The 21,020-nt window shown below is 34.6% G+C and overlaps 1 protein-coding gene across 2 annotated transcripts in view; it reads right to left on the bottom strand.

Annotated features, from left to right (window-relative positions):
• Window positions 1-19,719, bottom strand: part of Tgap1l9 (GTPase activating protein testicular GAP1 like 9) — a 61,092-nt gene extending 41,373 nt beyond the window's left edge. The window contains exons 1-2 of one of the 2 annotated variants that reach the window (XM_039103654.2): window positions 3,381-3,805; window positions 1,345-1,525 (exon numbers count right to left, since the gene is read on the bottom strand). In XM_039103654.2, the coding sequence (XP_038959582.1) occupies window positions 1,345-1,487 (143 nt within the window). In that variant the 5' untranslated portion in view covers window positions 1,488-1,525; window positions 3,381-3,805. Of the gene's footprint in view, window positions 1-1,344; window positions 1,526-3,380; window positions 3,806-19,641 lie in introns of those variants that run through there. The other variant, XM_063282874.1, reaches the window with a different exon arrangement.
• Window positions 19,720-21,020: the final 1,301 nt, after the last annotated feature.

Genomic DNA, 21,020 nt, shown 5'->3' with positions numbered 1-21,020 from the left:
TTCCTTTAGACACTAACTACCATTTTCTATGAATGAGCTCACATGACTGATCAAGGTTGAAAGAAAAATATACCCAGTTGGAGTATTTATAATGTATAGAAGAACTCTCAACTGAATATATTATTTTTCTCACAATCTGTGAAATGGATTTCTTGGGAAAATAATTCACTGATGATCAGAAAATTTAACCCGATGCCCCCAAAATGGAATAGACTATTTTATTGATGTCTGTCTGATAATTTTATGTACTTATTAGAAAAGCACTTAAAATATCTACTTGATGATGTCAGCACCAACAACACACGTTCTAGAATAATAAGAAGGCTATTATCATGACCAGTGGGCATTAGGTATGATATGGTCCAAAAAACCCCTCTATGGCCATAAATTGCAATATAACCATGCACATAGCTTCATTCAATTACATCAGTTTATTCTAGTGTCTACAGAGTCAACAAGCAAGACTTAGTGCCAGCAGTTTCCTTGATTAGTGCAGGGATAGGAGTTGCTTCCTGTCTCTTCATGCTAATCTAGAAGCTATGAGGTCAGGAGACTTTCATGGGTAGCCCCTTATGACCAACCATCTTGCTTCTATAATCTATCTATAAACACCAAGCAAGAAGGCTCCTGCTTATCATGGATTTAATATTTTATTTAGAGAAATGTGTCCCTGTATAGTTCACAAGTCTCTCATTATGAGTTGTAATACCCATAAGTTAGTTTTAACAAAGCTAGAAATGTGGACACGTGCTAGCATAACTGTCTGCTTGGTAGCTTGTTGCTAGCATTTTGCCAGATTCAAGAGCAGAGTAGTACCTTAATTCATTTTTTAAATGTGCCCAAGGAATGCTTCAAAAAATTGGAAATATGTAGGTTTAGTCTACTAAGCATCAACTCTATTTAAAGAAGGAAATGCCACTAAGGAAAATTGAGAGTAAGAGAACCCACCCCCCCCGTAGGAATTTCACACGGCTGCTTATCTAATGCCAAATATACATTCCTGAAAACACAAATACACCCAGTATTATACTGAGTGAACAGATTTTATTTAAATACTTAGAAACTATACATATATATGTATACCTGCATATCTATTATATATGAGTATCTTAACTTAGCTTCCATATAAAATAATGTGTAAGAACAAGTAATAAAAAACACAAAGCCATGACTTTAAAAGAGAACAAGGAGGAATATATGAAAGGACATGGAAGATGAAAATGAAGGAGAGTAGTGAAGTAATTATAATCTCAACAATAAAAGATAGTTTAAATAGTTTCGTACATTCAGTCCTTTCCATTGTGTGGCCTCTTATAGTAAGGAATGCATGATGTGTATACTTACAGTTTAGTGGAGACAACCAAAACATCACTGAGCAGTGTGAGATATCGTTTATTTCTTTTCCATCCTCTTCGGAAAACCACGGCTCCTTGGCAAACCATGGCTTGATTTTTTTCTCCCACATCTTCCTCCTCAATCATTTCCATGTTGAAAAAAAAAGAATTATCTTCATACAGGGCTCCACCTAGCAGAAAAAGTATTCAGTGGATAAGTTCTAAGACCGATATTCATACTATAATTCAAAGGGAGAATGGTGTTAAAATACAGACTCAATTTTCCAAGCATGATTCTCTTGAGCTATAGACAGCTTTCAAATGTAACAGAAAATATGTCATGTATGAAGGAAACTATTGGGAACATATTGAAGAACTAGCATCTTTTCAGAAGTGGGAACCTTTTCCAAAGAGTCATGGGAATAGTTTGAAGAAGTGTAATTGGAAGGATCTAGAGAAATCGTTCTCAAACTGTATTTGCTGCAACACTTTAATGTGGACTCTAAAGTTGTGGTGATACCATCCAACTAAGCTATTGCACTGCTAATGTATAATTAAAAATGTGAAACTGTTTTGAATCTTAATGTAGATATACGTTATGACAGATATCAGATATGTTACTCTGAGAAAATGCCATAACTAAACCTTTGTAAGCTAACAGAGTAGATGTGAAGAAAATAATCAGGTTATCTTATTGATTTAGTTAGACTTCTGGGAGGGACTCAGAAATGCCAGGCTTGGTCCAGCTCAAGATACAGTAAAGAAAGATTCCTGATGGTAACAAACAAATAAACAAACAAACAACAACAACAACAATAACAAAAATGAAAAAGAAAACAAGCATTCATAAAATTTGTGAAATTGGTCTTTTCTAACAAAGGTACATATTTCCCTTGTGGCAAAAGGGACATATGACTCTCCATTGACTTGTTCTTATAGGATATCAATTCCCATTCTGATCTTCTTTATTCCGGAAGTGGGTAAACATACTAGTTATAAATTTAAAATCCCCATCTAGGTTTCTGATCTTTTCCAACATCCCGTCTGCTACCTCACCATATTAACTCCTAATATGTACTAGAAAACTCCCACCTCTCTGTGATTCCATTTTCCTGACCAAGCTATCTCCATTTTTCTCTTCTGATAGTATTCCTTTTTTCTCAGACTTGGTCATATCAAACCTGTTTCTTTTCTCTATATCCTGAAATATTCCAGATGCCTCTGAACATTTGTTCTCTCTTATCCATAATAAAATTGTTACTCTAATAAATGAGTGGCTTCTGTTTTCATGGTTCCTTTACTTTCCCTGCTCATTCAGTTTGGATATTTAAAATATATAGTTACTCAAGTGCCTGTAATTCATCCCACAAATTTATTACATCTTTCAAAGAATTTGTACAGAAATATCCTAGCTTTCATTTAGAAAGGACTTAAGACTCACATGAATCAAAGCGTCAAAGAGAGAACAGCCATGGTTGCCATCACACACATCAAGCAATAATGAAAAGATATCTTTAAACATAGTATTACCACAGTTTCATGATGAACATTATTGAAAGTAAATGACCACGCCGTGAAAGGTGTGCATTTGTAATCTGAGTCAATGTTGAATAATGAGAATTAGAATCCAATGAACACAAAACATGTTGGAAAAAATAACAATTTCTTGAAAACCAGAGAATTCTTACATTGTGGGTTAGATTAACCAGTTTCTTAAAAAAAAAAACAAAAAACAAAAAACAAAAAAAAACATTATCTGCTGTTATGGTGGGTAATCCATAGGGAATAAGCATAAAATAATCCTGACTTCTAATTTGTGCAGTTTTTAAAAATTTACAGAAATTAATCTCCTCTGTAGCTCAAATATACCCCTCTCCATGTGATAACTTTGATTCTGTTGAAGATTGGTATTGAATTTGCTACAATGATTACCTTTCAAGAAACAACTCTGAGTGGAGAGTTATTTCACATGATCTGGAAGGATCAAGACAGAACATTTCCTGATACCATAAGTCTATCATAGAATCAAATTATATAAATACATACCTTTTCAGACGAGCCTGCAATGAAGAATTTATCAAACAATGTGAAATTTTCGTTCGCCTTCCTGCTGCTAAACACCAAACTGGTTACTGCAGTGGCTAGAAAGCAACTGAAGTCTGAGGATTCTGTAGTTGTCAGGCTGAAGAACCATTGTGATGTCAATATTCTAAGGCTCATGCCAGCTGGCAGAGTGACATGTGCATTCCATTTCTCTCCCTGTAGCTTTAAAACATGGAATACTCAAGTGGAACCACGAGTGTTTGTAATGAATAACACTGTCACAACTATAGGTATACATATAGATGTAGACATAGCTGTATGTTGTAGATGAGATAGAAGACAAATACATGGATGGATAGGTAGATAGACATGTGTATGATAAGAGTAATATTGTGAGATGCATATGAATCCTAGAAGATTGTCAATTCTTATTTTTTTCAACATAAGGTTCCTTATGAAAAAGGTAGCATGGAGACTTCATTAACACTGTGAACTTAGAGCTGAAGAGACATAAAATCACAAGGAACTGTAAATTGGAATGTGCTAAATTTACTGACAGAGAATCAGAAACCTTCACATAATTCTATGAAGCCAGACAGCTTTGAAGGATACAGAGGAGGATACACAATTATTAATATATAGTAAATTTTATAGAATTTATCCTAGAGAAAAACAATTGTAATTGAAACAACCTGAGAGATACTCTATAAATCTCAGAATTATTCATGAAGTGTAACAGGGAAATGTCATCATTCTAGAAAGGTCATATGAAATTCGAATGTCTATATCTTTAAATAGATAGAATTTTGGCAATAGTTTAATTATTCTTCTGCAAACTATATGTAATAATTCAGTACTTATTAAGAGTAAAATTGTATCAAATTAAAGTTCTCTGTAAAAATTTGCTGTTGCTTAATTCTGGTTTCACATGACTGATATATTGAAGTACTGTAAATAAGAGAATATAATAAAGAAATTTATGTATTCAAATGCCACAAATAACCCTTTATAATCTTCCATGAATAGATGTGAAGAAAATTAGTTTTAATTAATTATTTAATTAGGTATGCCTCCAAAATTTTAGATATCCAGATGCCAGACTCAATCTCCTATCTAGATGTCCATTCCCTTCCTAATTTTCCTGTCTCGTTCTACAGGATGGAAACTCTCTAAAAGTTCTAGAATATTATTCCTTATGAAGGCGAATTTATTCTGGCCCAACTACTTTTAATTTTTCTCATGACTTTCTCCCTTTTCTACTGGAAAGGCTTGGTTACATGAAGTTGTTTTTCTCTCTGCCATGAGCTCTCTCTATATGCACTCTCTCATCTATAATAAAAGCCTTCCCTCTATTAATATAGTGACTACTAATTTGATGGTTTATCTACTGTGTCCTCCAACACATTTTGAATATTTAAGATATACTTTTACTTGAGAATGAAATTTTGATTAAATCGTATGTTACCTCTTTCAAGAAATGTCGAGAGACACCATTACTTTTATTTAAAAAACCGTTGGTGATTGGGGATTTAGCTCAGTTGTAGAGCGTTTGCCTAGAAAGCCAAAGGCCCTGGGTTCCTACCCAGCTCAGAAGAAAAAAAAAAGAGAGAAAAGAGAGAAAAAAATAAAACCTTTAAGATCCCTGAGATTTATAGTCAAATACAGATAGCAGCCAATGGCAGTTCTTATAATTATTCAAAATAATGTAAAGATATGGTTAAAAAAAATTAGGAAAAATTCAGTTCCTCATTAAACAAAATTGAAACCAAATGATTCATGGAGTGTCGTTCCTGTCTAATCAGAATTTTGTTAAATTTTGTTGAAAACAATTTGCAGAAAACAAGAATTCTTCTATTGTGGGTTGAGGTTACAAAATAATTGTTTACAATCATGGTGTGTTAACAACTGGATTGAGCATAAAATAATTCTCACTCTTAGACTGGACAGATATTTTTGAAGGTTTACAGAAACCTTCTTCTCCTCACATGATAACTGTCTTTCATTAGGAATTGGTAGAGAATAATCCTAATATAAATAGCTTCTCAAGACACTGGTGAATTGAATTACTTCACATAGTCTGAACAAATCAAGACAGACCACTTCCAAATAATATTAGTCAATCATGTGTATCACATTTGTTATTGAAATTACCTTTATGGTGAGAAAATATGGAATGGAGAACTCAATCAATGTGAAATTTTCTTCTCGTTTCTGGCACAGAATACCAAACTATATACAGCAGTTAGTTGACCAACTACTGAAGTCTGAGGACTCCTTAGAAGTCAGGCTGACAGAATGTGATGATATATTAGTCGAGATGGCATGTTCTGACAATGTGACACATGTATTTCATTTCCTTTTCCTTCTACCATTTGGTTTTAAAGCACATATATTGATATATAGAAACACAGAGATGGAGAGATATACAGACAGATTGGTAGAAGGATGTGTAGATGTTAGATATCTGCATTTTTAAGGAATACATTGAAAAACATTTTGCAATATATATTCACCCACAAAGATTCTTAATACCTAGTTCATTGAACCAATCAATGGTCAACAAGAAAATTCAGCATTCAGATACCATGAACTCTGTTGCCCTTATTATCTAACAGAGACAAAACTCACAGGAGACTTTAAAGATAAATGTGCTTAAGTGAGATAAATTCAGAATGCTGAAAGTCAGACAACACTGAGGACTACAATAAAGAATACATATGTATGAGTGAATAGTAACATTTTTGTAGTAAACCCTAGAGACCCAAAGCATGGAAAATGAACCAACCTGGGAGACAATCTGTAAATCTCATAATTAACATAGTATATGCTATGTACATAATCCTCACAAAACAATCATGTAATCTTAGAAGATTTATGACTTTAAAAAAAGGAAATTGGGTGATAGTAACAAATTATGCTTTTGCAAACTATTTCCACTGATACGTGTAATTACACAGAACTAATGAAGATAGCACAAGTCTATCAAATTACAACTGATTTCATGGAGATTGTCTGCTATCTAATTGGAATTGTAAGTAAATTTGTTGTAGCACAAGTAATAAAAGAAATACAGAATAAAATCTATATTCTAGAATGGCCTCCTCTTTCTGGAGGCAGTGTTTTTCTTCCTGCCACAGGCAGCTCTAATTTTCTACTCAGATATTCCCATTCTGTACCAGACAGCCTCATTCATAAAAGTCTTTTTTCTTTTTCTCTGCTCTGAACACTTCTATATGCTGCTGAACATTTTTTCCTCAAATAACATACTTTTCAGTAATAATGGAGTAATTAATATTTTTGTAGTTTTTTTTTTACTGTGCTCTACTCATGATTCAAAACTTCATGTAGTGTCTGTCTTTGTCTCTGAGGTGTGTTTCCTGTAGGCAGCAGAATGCAGGGTCCTCGTTGCGTATCCAGTTTGTTAATCTATGTCTTTTTATTGGGGAGTTGAGGCCATTGATATTGAGAGATATTAAGGAATAGTGATTATTGCTTCCCGTTATATTCATATTTGGATGTAAGGTTATGTTTGTGTGCTTTCATTCTCTTTGTTTTGTTGCCAAGATGATTAGTTTCTTGCTTCTTCTAGGGTATAGCTTGCCTCCTTATATTGGGCTTTACCATTTATTATCCTTTGTAGTGCTGGATTTGTAGAAAGATATTGTGTAAATTTGGTTTTGTCATGGAATATCTTGGTTTCTCCATCAATGTTAATTGAGAGTTTTGCTGGATACAGTAACCTGGACTGGCATTTGTGTCCTCTTAGGGTCTGTATGACATCAGTCCAGGATCTTCTGGCCTTCATAGTTTCTGGCGAGAAGTCTGGTGTGATTCTGATAGGTCTCCCTTTATATGTTACTTGACTTTTTCCCTTACTGCTTTTAATATTCTTTCTTTATTTTGTGCGTTTGGTGTTTTGACTATTATGTGACGGGAGGTGTTTCTTTTCTGGTCCAATCTATTTGGAGTTCTGTAGGCTTCATGTATATATTTCCTATGTGAGTATCACTATGCCCAAATCTTGCTTTAGCTCTCTATGTACAGTGACACCAAATTTTACTTAGAAGTACTTTAAGATCCCTAAAATACTAAGTGTCAACGAGAAACAGCAGTCAATGGAGGTCATCACAAACATCAAAAATAACATAAAGATTCTTTACAAAATGAACCAAACTAGTTTCATGATAAAGTAAATTAGGAGTAAATAAGCATGTTTTTAGCTTCCTTCCTCCCTAATCAAAATTGATGTTAAAATATTGAGAGAAGTTTTAAGGAACATAATGTATATATTGGAAATAATAACACTGTTGAAAATCAGAGCGTTCATAGATTTTAGGTTGAAGTAAGACAAATTTACAACAAAATTTTGTGGTCATGTTTTGTAAAACAATAAGATAGTCAGGAATATAATCCTTTCCTATGTCTTGGATGTTGAAAATTTGCAGAAAACATTGCCCTGGATGGTCAAATCATACCTCTCCTATGTGACCACTTTGAATTTTAAGGGGTTTAGTATTGAACATTGCTACCATGAATAACTTTTCATGAACTCACTTTTGAGTTAAAAGTTAGTTCACATGTTCTGGAGGAATCAAGACAAAAAATGTCTTAATTTCATTAGACTACTGTGAGAATCATATTACTTATTATAAAAATGCCTTTACACTGGAGCCTGGATTGGAGAACGTATTAATAATTGTAAAATTATCACTTTATTTCCTAGGAAAAAACCAAACTGCTTTTGCAGTTGGTAGACCAAACACTAATGTACATTTTTTGTCTGATTGCTCTGCTAAGACTTCGAATACTATATTTGAATACGTAGGGAGAGAGTGGGCAGCCTTGTCTAGTCCCTGGTTTTAGTGTGATTGCTTCAAGTTTCTGTCCATTTATTTTGAAGGTGGCTACTGGTTTGCTCGATATTGCCATTGATATGCTTAGGACTGTCTCTAGTGGGAGAACTGTGTTCTGATGATTCCAAGTAGCCTTGATTTCTGTTGTTTTTATTCTTGTGCTTGCCTCTTGCCATCTGGTTCTCTCTAGTGCTGCTACCTGTCCCTTGCTGTCTGTGACTGGAACCTGTCTCTAATATCATCCTGATTGTGTCAGAACTCCCCAGAGTTCAGCTATTTCTGTGATTCTGTGATTCTCGCATCCTGTGGTCCTAAGGTCCTGAGATCCTGGGTGTGTCAGAGCTCCTAGGAATCAAATATTCTCACAGTGTTGGAAGAGAAGGTGAGGAACCAGATCCCTGGGTTTACTCCAGTCAGTGGAGCAACTTGGAAATAACCCGTTTCTCTGGCTGTGCAGGTTTCTGTGTTTCCTTGATTTCTGTGTAGTCATAGTTATGATGTGTATTGGGAAAATGTGGCCTCAAATGTAATCTTGAGTTTATCAGAGCTCCAGTGGTCCTGGTTGTGTGAGATCTCCTGAGAGTCAAGCTTCTTTGTGATCCTGGGATCGTGAGATTTTGTGAATTTCAGGAGTGGGTTCCCTCTGGGTGTTGTAATAGTGGATGCAGAGCCAGCGTGCCATGAGTGCTTTGTGTCCGGATTCAGGCCATGTTCAGCTGTTCCACTGGCTGGGCTGGGGTACCTATGTCTCTAGATCCTGGGGGATCCAATTCCTCTAGGTGCTGGATTACATGTTTTGTCCTCTCCTGTCATCCTGTTCATTTCACAGCACCTGGGAGTCAGGCGTCCTATCGGTTTTGGAGGAGTTGGGGCAGAGTCAGTGTCCCAAGGTCTGCTCTTGTGGCACGTTCAAACACTGATCCTGGGCATGTAAGATCACCTTGGCTTCGAGATTAATCTGGGTGGTGTGGGACAGGGTGCGGAGCCAGCACCCAATTTCTGTTCATTGCCAGTTTATTCACAATATTTAGGATATCTAACAGTGTAAATGTTTTTATACAGATGCATAGACAAAATTGTGATACATATACATACATACATATACACACATATACATACATACACACATATATATATATATATATATGTATATATATAACAAACCTATTCAAATGTAAAAACCTGAAATGACACTTGAAAGTGAATTGATATACCTAAAAAAAGCCATTGTTTTAAGTTGATATCCCAAACTGATAAAGGCAAATACAGAATACTCCATCTCATCTATGATAGTTAGCTTCAAATTTTACATGCAAACATAAAAGAAGAGAAAACTGAAAAAGTTTCCTATTTCATATTGCATAGAGATTCTAGAGAGGGAAATAGCAAAGAAGTGATAAGGAGCATAAAAATTATGTTCCTCTTTCATTTACAGAAATTACAAATATTACACCTATGTATATATAATTACACACACACACAAACACACACACACACACACAAACACACACACACACACACACACATACTCATATGTGTTCTATGACGCTTTCACTAAAAATGTTCCCCCAAACCTCCTAGAATGTCTGCAATAGCACCAGAGTTTGGCATAAAAAAAATAAACATTCAGTTTTAATTTTTGTGTTGTTTTTGATACTGCTCAAGAGACTCTCAAACAATGTAGGCTATTGCCCTCAGATTTATTCTAGAGTGTTACAGAGTTTTCCGATTGCTGAAGACAACATGCACCACAGATATAGGACTCAGAGCGTCCAATATGGATTTGCCCTGAACAACTACTTCATGATTATGATATTTTATAATCCTGGAAGTTTTTATTCAGGCTTATAACAAAAGCAACCTACAGGTTTACAAAGTTGTATCTAAGCTTTGGTCTGATATTTTATGGTAAATTATGCATATGTCTACTAGATTCTCTGATTGTATCTTAGACCCAGTGCTGAAGAACCTCATCAGCATAGGGAGGGTCCTTAGTGGGAACAGGAACAGTGCTGATCAAGAATGACTTGGGGCCAGCAGTACATTCAAGCTACTATTTCAGGGACTCTGTTTCTTGAAGATTCTCATTATTCTTTATTTTCTTCTCCTTCCTCCCCATTCTTTACCCTTCTCCTAAATAATCATTCTTCCTTCTCCCCTCTCATGCTTTTAACTTTCTCCCAACTAGAGAACCTTAACCCTGTCTTTTATTGAGCAAATTTACATCATCAAGACTTTACTCACTGTTGATAATCATCAAAAATTCGTATATTTACGTAAAATCTGTGAATCTCAGATCAATAGTCCCAAAACCTGTGTCCTTAGAGCAGAAACTAATCACAAAACAGGAGTATATTTCCTTAAAAGTTTGCACAGTTTGTTCTTCATAGGTAGCTCTTACAATTTCCTGGTACAGCAGACAGCATTCGTATTAAATATTTTTACAGTAAAAACAGAAAAGTGACAGACTACTAAAATTAAAATGATTGCTTACAAAGTTTATTAAGACTGCAAAGACTACTATGTTGACCACTTAATCTTATGGCACAGGTCACGTTTTACATTCGTGAATTTCCAATTATTTTTTAAGAGTAAGTTATCACTTACACATTGAACAACATCTGTTTCTGTACCTAGTAAATACTACTCAAGTGATCCCAAAGTTGAGGGGCTGAGTCATGTTCCTCTTAACCACCCCAATGCTTTACATTCTCAAGTGAAAACACATACAAACAGTCTTTGTTTTATATGCCTTTAACATCTCAATGGCGAGACCACTTCCTAACCTCCAAGTGCCTAAACTGGCCCCTCTGATATCCCCACGCTATTACTTGCTAAAGTCTATATTCATCTTTGTTGCTCTGGACCCCATTGGGCAGCCCGCCCTGGGCCAGCATTTTCTCTGCCTCTTACATGTCAGCTGCTTCTCTGTCCTGAACCTCTCTCCACTGCCTCTGTCCTGGTGAGTCTCCATGCCTCCTTCCTCCCTGGTCCTTTTTCCAAGCATCCTAAACCTGCTGCCTCTGTGTGCCCTGCCTAGATAGACAGTGGTCTATCAACATCTTTATTTACCAATCAGAACCAACTGAGACAGGGTTCCTCATGCATAATTTCAGGACACTACAATAAGCATGAGAATAAATCTGCTCCAGTAACAATTTGCATATGGTTTTTCTGAAAACAATTTCCCCAAAATCAGAAAGATAAACGTGTTAAAGAACTAGTAGCATAGAAAACAATAAGTAGACACATAATAATCAAAGACTAAGTGAAGTGAGAATTTACAATACAATTCTTTATGAAGGAGAATGACCAAGTCACATATAAAGCTGACTCCATTAGAGCAACACCTGACTTTTCAATTGATTTCTAAAATATAGTTGAGCCTGGCTCAACCTCCTCCATATTGTCTGAGAATACAGATGCTAGTCTAGACTATATTACTCAGCCAAAGTATCATTCCTATCAACAAAAGAGGAGAATCATTACATAGTGTAGTCACCGGTAAGCCATTTCTCATCAACAATTTTGTTCTACATAAGGAAAAGAGCAGTCATAAGGTATATACTGAAGAGGACAAAAATGATAAATAACCCTGTGGTCATTCATCAAAAAGGGGGAAAAGTATATGGCAACAAAGTAACAAAGACCCTTATATACTGCTCATTAATAACTCTACACATTAACTGTCTCAAAAGGCTAATATACACACTATCAGTTGGGATACAGAAAAAAGTTTCCATCTTTTTCCTGCATTCAAAAGATACACTTGGTTTAGATCCAATTGCATACACTTGTTATGATGCAATTGCCTACATTTCTTTGTATAGGTTTCAGGTCCCATTTAGTTTTACATGTTCCTTGGTGTTGTAGTTGTTCAGTTAAAGTTTTGGGAGTCATGTCGGGGTGGCTTTATGGGTGAGGTCAAGGGGTCCTTGAAGACTGCAAGGAAAGTGGGAAAAAAATCAATTCTATAATATTTTTTCTCCTAACAACATGAAAACTGTTATAAATGTTATTAAACTTTAAATGATAGAATCAAAGGGTATTATACATCAGTGTAGGTTTTTCACTTTATAAATCTTACTGATTCATGAGCAGGGGAAATCTTTAAATTATCTTTTATCTCTTCAATTTGCAAGATATTTTTGTTGTTGTTTTAGATTGTATTATTTGTTTTTCTGATGTTTTTTTGATTTTATTTTTTAAACAAAAAAGTAATTTATTTCTTAGTTAGAATTTCCATAGGACACTTAATACTTTTAAAATTAACTGTGAATAATGGGGTTTCATTGATTTACATTTCATCGAGATTGTGATTTTTTAAAAAGAAGTACTCACTCTGTGGGTAAATTATTTATGTTGTTACATGTCATTTATAAGATATAAGAGTGTATTTGTGAATTATTTGGACTCACGTATGTTTACTATCATCTGATCATCAAAAAGAGAACTTTGACTACTTCAATACTAATGTGTGTCTCCCTGGCCTCATTCAAGTGTAAGATTTTCCTACTTGTTCACAAACGCGGTATGAAACAAGAGTCAATTTTGTATGATCTAAGATGAGATGTGCAGGGCAAGACATTGGTTCCATAATAGTTGATAAGTACCTAGAGGATGGGCAGCACACTGTAAGAAAACTCTAGGTGATAGAATGATTATCATCCTTGCAGAAATAATACCGTCACTGCTAAATGTTCTTCACTTAACTGAGTATGGAAAGCATTTTCTTATTACTTGAAATTTTAACTTTTATCATTTCAGATTACAGTCATTTATGGCTAATTTCAAATGTGGTAAGAAGAAAAATAAGTAGCCAAAAATGAAGGAATTGCATATTTATATTTCATTCATAATTTCCTATTAAAATGAAATTATCTTGTAAAACAGGAATGAAAATGCGTAACATGGACAAGGCAAATGACTGGAATGGATCATCCTAAAGAGAAATAACAAGGTATAAAGTGTTGATCTTTAAAGCGGTACTTAGGAATAACATTTTTTTCTGAGAAAAAAAATGAAGGACCCAGAACTATATTCAATTATGTGGTAAAGAACTTACATTTAAGTCTAATCAAAGAGCGTTGTTTACAACTGAGCTCTCAGTGCCCTTTTTGCACCTATCCTGATATCTGATGCTGGTTTAGAGCTAAACAAAGAATTCACAGCTGAGGAATTCTGAATGGCTGAGCAACACCAAAAGAAATGTTCAACATCTTTACTCTAAGGGAAATGCAAATCAAAATAACCATGAGATTTAACCTCACACTAGTGAGAATGGCTAAGATCAAAAACTCAGGTGACAGCAATTGCCTGGGAGGATGTGGAGAAAGAGGAACACTCCTCCATTGTTGGTGGGATTGCAGACTGGTACAACCATTCTGGAAATCAGTCTGGAGGTTAGTCAGAAAATTGGACATTGAACTACCTGAGGACCCAGCTATACCTCTCTTGAGCACACAGCCAAACGATGCCCCAACATATAACAATGACACGTGCTCCACTATGTTCACAGCAGCTTTATTTATAATAGCCCAAAGCTGGAAAGAACCTAGATGCCTTTCAGCAGAGGAATGGATACAGAAAATGTGGTACATCTACTAAATAGAATATTACTCAGCTATCAAAAACAATGACTTTATGGAATTCATAAGCAAATGGGTGGAACTGGAAAATATCAACCAGAGTGAGGTAACCCAATCACAGAAAAACACACATGGCATGCAGTGATTGTTAAATGGATATTAGTCCAAATGCTTGAATGAGCCTAGATGCACAGAACACATGGAACTCAAGAAGGATGGCCAAAATGCAATTGCTTCACTCCTTCTTTAAAAGGGGAATAAGAATAACCTTGGGAGGGAATAGGGAGGCCAAGTTTAGAACAGAGCCAGAAGGAACATCCATCCAGAGCCTGTCCCACATGTCACCATACATATACAGCCACCCAACTGGATAAGATGGATGAAGCAAAGAAGTGCAGGCTGACAGGAATCAGATGTAGATCTCCCGTTAGAGACACAGCCAAAATATAGCAAATCCATAGGCGAATGCCAGCAGCAAACCATTGAAGTGAGATCGGGACCCCCGTTGAAGGAATCAGAGAAAGGACTGAAAGAGGTTGAAGTGGCTCGGGACCCCATATGAAAAACAATGCCAACCAACTAGAGCTTCCAGGGACTAAGCCACTACCCAAAGACTATACATGGACTGACCCTGGGCTCCAACCACATAGGTAGCAATGAATATCCTAGTAAGAGAACCAGTGGAAGGGGAAGCGCTCGGTCCTGCCAAGACTGAAACCCCAGTGAACGGGATTGTTGAGGGGACGGTGGTAATGTGGGGAGGGTGGGGAGGGGAACACTCATAGAGAAGGCAAGCAGGAAGGGTTAGGGTGATGTTGACCCAGAAACCAGGAAGGGGAATAACAATCGAAATATAAATAAGAACACATTCATTAAAAACTTACTAAAAGTTAAAAATAAACACAACAGAACCTGAACACTTACACATCCAGACAGAGAAATAAAAACAGGAAGAAATGGGCAAGACGACAGAATTATATACCAAATAGGGAGTATAGTCTAATTTTCATAAAAACAAAAAAAGGAAAAGAAGAGACGAAAGAAAACTCTTCCCTCTAACATTGGTATCATTCAAATTAGGTGTGAGCATGTGACAAATTAATCACAATTTATCACAAAGTTTATTTATTATCTAGTGAATCTAAACATATAGCTCAAACCATTGGCCTAGGAGTCATTAAATCACATAAAACTAGACACGAATTCAAGAAAAAATGTCTCAGAGGAGTATGATTAAGTCTTTTATACCTTCAGGTTAAATAGGAGGCATATGCAAAATAAGGTATATGAATGTATCGTGATCAAATTTCTTCTGTATATACATATTTCCCACATATGTGAATCTCAAAAGCAAAATTCCATTTCAACTCAAAGTAGACTGAAAGTAACTTACATGTTTTCTCATCATTGGTAGTAACTTGCTCATTATGTCATTCACTGTATCGAAGTTTGTTGCTGTTACATATAGAGGCTATAGAATGTACAGAGAGAAAAAAAATTTAACATGAAAGCTCATGAATACAAATTACTATGATCTAATCCTTATTTATAGCTTATAATCTGTAACAACTCCTCTAATATGTAACTTATTTTCTTCCCATAAGTCTGGAAGACACTCAGTATAACATATTTATCTTAAAATTTAGTGCTTGCGCACTGAGAAATCAAACATAAATGTCACAGGTTGTGTATGACAAAGGGCAACTGAGATGCCATGCGTGCTAGTGCTAAGCATCCTGATTTTTCGTTAATTATGGCAGAAGGTAGTCAGGGAGGGCTCTTAAAAGGAGAGAAGAGACATTTGCTACCTCCCAGTTGGACTTCCAGCATTAGACCCTACTTCCATGAGCTGCATGTGCACAGCTCTAGGGAAATGGGGATGAGAAGCAGCACAATTATTTTTATAACAATTAAAATTAGTGAGCACTCTTCTCATACCAGGGTTGTAAATACTAAAGCAGCATACAGATATAGAGTTTTGAAATCTTTTATGATGATAGATCTAGAAATCCTTTTCTTAACACTCCTTGGTAAAACCAAAGGTCTTGTACTATTAGCTTTCTACTGCCTCTCATATTTAGAATCTGTTCCAGAGACCTAGGAAGACAGCAAGAAGAAAATAGCATAAAATCAAAGCATAGTAGTCTGAGAAGAAACCACTGATGTACTGGAAATCTAATACATAACAAGACAGTGAATAGATAAGTACATTTTTATGAAGTTAGTTTCTATAGTATCAGATATCTGTAATAAGGATTTTAAGTGTCTAGGAAAGAGTCCCTTCAATAACAAACACAGCGCAAGTGCTCTCTCCCTATCCACAACAACAACCTTGAACCAAGACTGAAGTCACAAGCCATCTCTTTCACAGAGTTTTTACACATTATTTTTATTTTTTTTTATTTATCAACTGCTTGGCATAACCTATTACTTGGAAAATTATGAGTGTTTGTGTATGTGTGTGTGTGTGTGTGTGTGTGTGTGTGTGTGTGTGTGTATGCCTTTGCATTTGCGTGTGCCTGTGTGTATGTGTTTGTTTGTTTGTTTGTGTATGTGTTTCTTTGTGTGGTTCTGAAGATTCATCGAAGACCCTAATGTTACATGTCAACTTAGTAGAATTTTTTGTAAAGGACATCTTATACTAATTGATTTTGCATCTAGTTATGCAGAAGCTAACAAATATGCAAAAGCATCTTAGAATATGAAAAAACAGCTCTGATCTTGTAGTGTAATGTAACAAGAAAGGAACCAATTTAAGGTTTTGTTCAGAATGTAAAATTAATCATCTATGGATGAAAATATACATCAGGTCTCAGAAATCATACATAATAGAAGGAATGAACACCTGTAATTTTCCTTTTTACACCAACATGGCTCAATGAAATATGTGCATCCATTCAAATACCACATACACACAGGAACACAGACGCATATACACACATGCACACAGTTAGACCCAAACACAGACCCAAACATACACACACACACACACACACACACACACACACACACTCACACACACACATAATGTGAGCATAGCACATTTAAGGAAAAGTAAAGATTCTGATATTTTGCTTAATATCTGAAAATATCTGTATAATTTTAAGATAACAAAGTTTTATTATAATGAATTCCAGACAAGACATATAGTAACTATTCATATAGAACTTTAATTCATATTATGGTTAAATATTTTGTTTTCAGATCATTAGAAACATACTAATGTTTAATAATGATTGCAAAAATGTGCACATCTCTTCCTGATGGTGATTTTGTTTATAAAACAGACTTCAAGACAAAAAACTTTTAAATATAATATTTTTACAAGTAACATTTTAAGAGCATGAAAATAAAAATATAATGGGTAGTTTTATTATATATGTTTAAATATTTCTTGACTCATGATAAACCACAGAAATGTAAGGAATTCTTAAGAGAGAGGATCAACCTTACAATAGCTGATATGTTCCTTCTATGAGTAATAAAATGTTTTAATTGTTCAAAGATAAATAAAAATATAGTTAATATAAATATATTTAAATATATCTGCAGATAGAAATAACTGTAAATATTGAAATTACATATTCATAGACTAAATGTTCAACAGTTTGGTGACACTATTATTAAAAAGATATGAAATTCAAAGCACATTACTTAAAGTCATGTAGGCATGTAGTAAAATACTGACTCCAGGTCCTGGCATAAGTATCGGCTCATGAGGACAGTGCAGTTCTTTCTATACAACACTAAGACCAAGAGACAATATTTCATACATTGATGATTATTGAATTCAAGAGAAGGAAAAAAACATGACTAGGGAAAGTTTTGAGGATATCTTGGGATTGTGCATGTGATTGGGCACTTCTATATTTATATGAAATTATCAAATAAAGATAATTCTAAAATCATCTGCATCGATATACATTAAAATATAAGCAGTGTGGAAGACTACATTCAATATTAAGATTAAGGAAAAAGGAAAATTTGGGCAGAAAAATCCTAACAAAAATAGTAAAAACATTTTCCTAATTTATCCATAGAAAATCTTTACAGGTTTATCTTAAGTATAATTAAATACATTGATTATTCAAAGAATTTCAAACTACTAAAAGAAAAGGCTGAACTATAAACGGAAAATCAAAGAAAACCAATAAGAAATTGGCATATATAATAATATTTATAATATATATATATACATATATACATGAGGGATTATATATTTCTGAATACTCACTAGAGAGAAAGAAAATAATGGAGGATATTTAAGAAAGGTAGAAGAGTGTTTTGATGATCTGATAATGTCTCTTCAACGACAAAAAGGAAATATCATAACATGAATGCAAGCTAAAATTAAATATTACCAATATTCTGAACTACATAAAAGGTTTTCAATAATTATGGTAGGATAAAATATTAAAGCACTAGAGTCATAGGAGAAAATTAGTAAAAATCTTCATTTTAAAGGAATTGTATCTAAGTCACAAAAGTGTTGAAAGACATTAGGAATATTGTTCATGTACAATGCTGAGTGTTTGCAACAGCTTAAGTCAAACAGCAGAGACAAGAGAACATTTCCCTATGCGACGTTCTGCTCTTCGGCTCTTCTCTGTCCTGAGAACACAAATGGTCAGCCAAATTAGTGCTTTTACCCTGATTTATGTCACTGAATCGAAATTTATTTTATACTATATTTAATTACTGTTTTGTATAACATAGACCTGGTAAGGAGAGGAAATTTCTTGGTGATCTAAAATATCGTCATTATTTTCACAGTATCCACAGTGACATGTTAGAACACTGACTCTAAGTCCATTATATACCCGTTAGCATTTATGAAAGACAGAGATGGTGATCCCTGAGCCACAGTCTATTCCGCTTTACAGTAGAAAATATCTTCAATGCTCTACATGCTACATTATAGTTAAATTTTGGTCTGCACTAAACCCAATACTGAAAAGAAGATAATAATATAAGCATTAAAAAATAGACAATTATTCAATATATAGTTAAGTTTAACTCAATGATAGAACTACTGTATAGTATATGTGAAGTTGTAAGTGTAATCATAAACACTGTACACAAAGATGAACACATGCACACATACACACCACTGTTAAATATATAAGGGTAATTTTTGAAGAAGTAATGTGCAAAGATACCCACATGACTAATTATTCAAATGAATATGAGGATAAAAAGCCATGATTTTGTAGCTGGTGTTCAAGTGCAGCTGTGAGGCTGCACAGAAAGGGCCATAGAGAAAGAGCACAGGATGGAGATAAAGAGCTAGAATATCACTGACCAGTTAGGTATCGAGAGAAACTGTAAATCTTTATGATAATCTCATATAACAAGAATGGTTTACTAGTCATAAATATTTTAAAATGAATAAGGAATAGTGGAAAAATACACAAGTCTTTTTATAAGCAATAAGGCCTCAGGAGGGGGCACTTTAATTGTAGTAATAATACCTCACTTGGAATTAAATGCTGTTGGAACTATTTTATTCAATTTTCAGTGATTAAGAAAAATTATTTCCTCTTTTCACACCTCTAGTACATGAATCAGTGTTGTTTCATGTTGTTTTGTACATGTCACATATGAGAGTCCTATGTCTGCATGGAATACAGATAGAATATCCACATACTACTGCATAAATTCTCTCCCTCTCTCCCTTCCTCTTTTCCTCTGTCTCTCCCTCTCTCCATCTCTTCCTCTCTCCCCGTCCATGCTCTTCTTAAGTCGCCATCTTCCATTACTTTACAAACTGTCTCTCTCCTAATCATGAATCTGGAGTAGTAGTTTTCGTTTTTATTCACATACAGTGTCACAGCATGCAATGTCCTCAGTGGATATCTGCAGGGATAAATCTATTTTGTTCTGCTTCTTCGCATCTCGAATGGATCTGTCAAATGAAAAATAGCATACAATACAGCAAAATGAATTAGTACCTTTTTTCAGGCTAATCCCTTAATGTTTTTTCAGAATCATCTTAGCTTTCAATACAAGAAAATAAGTTCATCAATATTTATAATTCGACTGGTGAATTCTTAAAAATGTTTCAGAAACAATGACATAGTCAGGTAATAGCACATTGACCTAAGTAGTATATCCAGTCCTGAAAATGATGTGTCTGAAACAAACAAAAAGGTAGAAATCTGCTTGACTTCAAAGGAGGAAGCAGCAGATGGTTTGAATGTGCATGGTGGAGTGACATCTACTTAGTGAAATTTAAAGTTAAGACTTGAGAATAGTGTTTACTCCAATACATAGAGGAAATAATACATGCAGAACTTCCTCAAAATTAAATAAAATAAGCAATGGACAGGAGAATATGAAACATTATCCATTCATCATCTAATTAACAGCTGATTTTGAGACAGACTATCAAATATACATACAGAAACTGAAACACATACTACCATTCCTATATCACCAAGGATTTAAAATATGAACATATGTAAAATACCTTTGTAGAAAGAAGTACCACCAAATGGTCTCTTCCATGGAACTGTAAAATTGAAAAAATTAGAGTTGTGATAAATTGTAAGATTTTTAAGATTATCGTGCATAAAAATATCTTAAGTTTGTGGCCATTAATTATGGTATAGTTGTATTTGGTAGTCTACACATGACTCCACTTCTTAAGGGCCGAATATTTTGGAATGAAAATGCCGTCATATGACACTTTACCGTTTCTAAATATAATACTTCTCATATTCGATAATGGAGAAACACTAAGCATTAAATAACCATCTTTAGAGATTTTACCAGAGGAGTAGAAACAAAACAACAAAAGGTGATCTTCTCTTTTATCAGAATCTATGACAAATGCTTTTCCATGTAAAGAGCAAATTCACAGAGCTTAGAATTCTCATAAAACTTTTGTTTATGTTATTTGAGTCAATTGTGTGATGACACTAAGAGTTTGGACAGAAGAATGAAAAGAGCTCAAATTTGGGGTATGCATGAACTTTCCACGTAGAAAATAAATTTGAATTTTGGTGTATTCTTGTCTACAGCAGAAGGTATATGCTACACAATCCCTTTGATTCCCACAACTGCCCTCAAGATAATATCAATATGACATGAACACATCTTCTCATGAAAGTTAAGAATGCAAATGTGAAATTTTCCTGAACTCTGCAAATTATACCTAACTCTGATGGTCTAATGACACTAGTCCTTTTTAATTAACTATA

The sequence above is a fragment of the Rattus norvegicus genome, chromosome 2 (assembly GCF_036323735.1).
Source record: "Rattus norvegicus strain BN/NHsdMcwi chromosome 2, GRCr8, whole genome shotgun sequence".
Taxonomy (NCBI): Eukaryota; Metazoa; Chordata; class Mammalia; order Rodentia; family Muridae; genus Rattus; species Rattus norvegicus.
The sequence above is the reverse complement of the archived record's forward strand: the minus strand, read 5'-3'. Positions and strand labels throughout refer to the sequence as shown.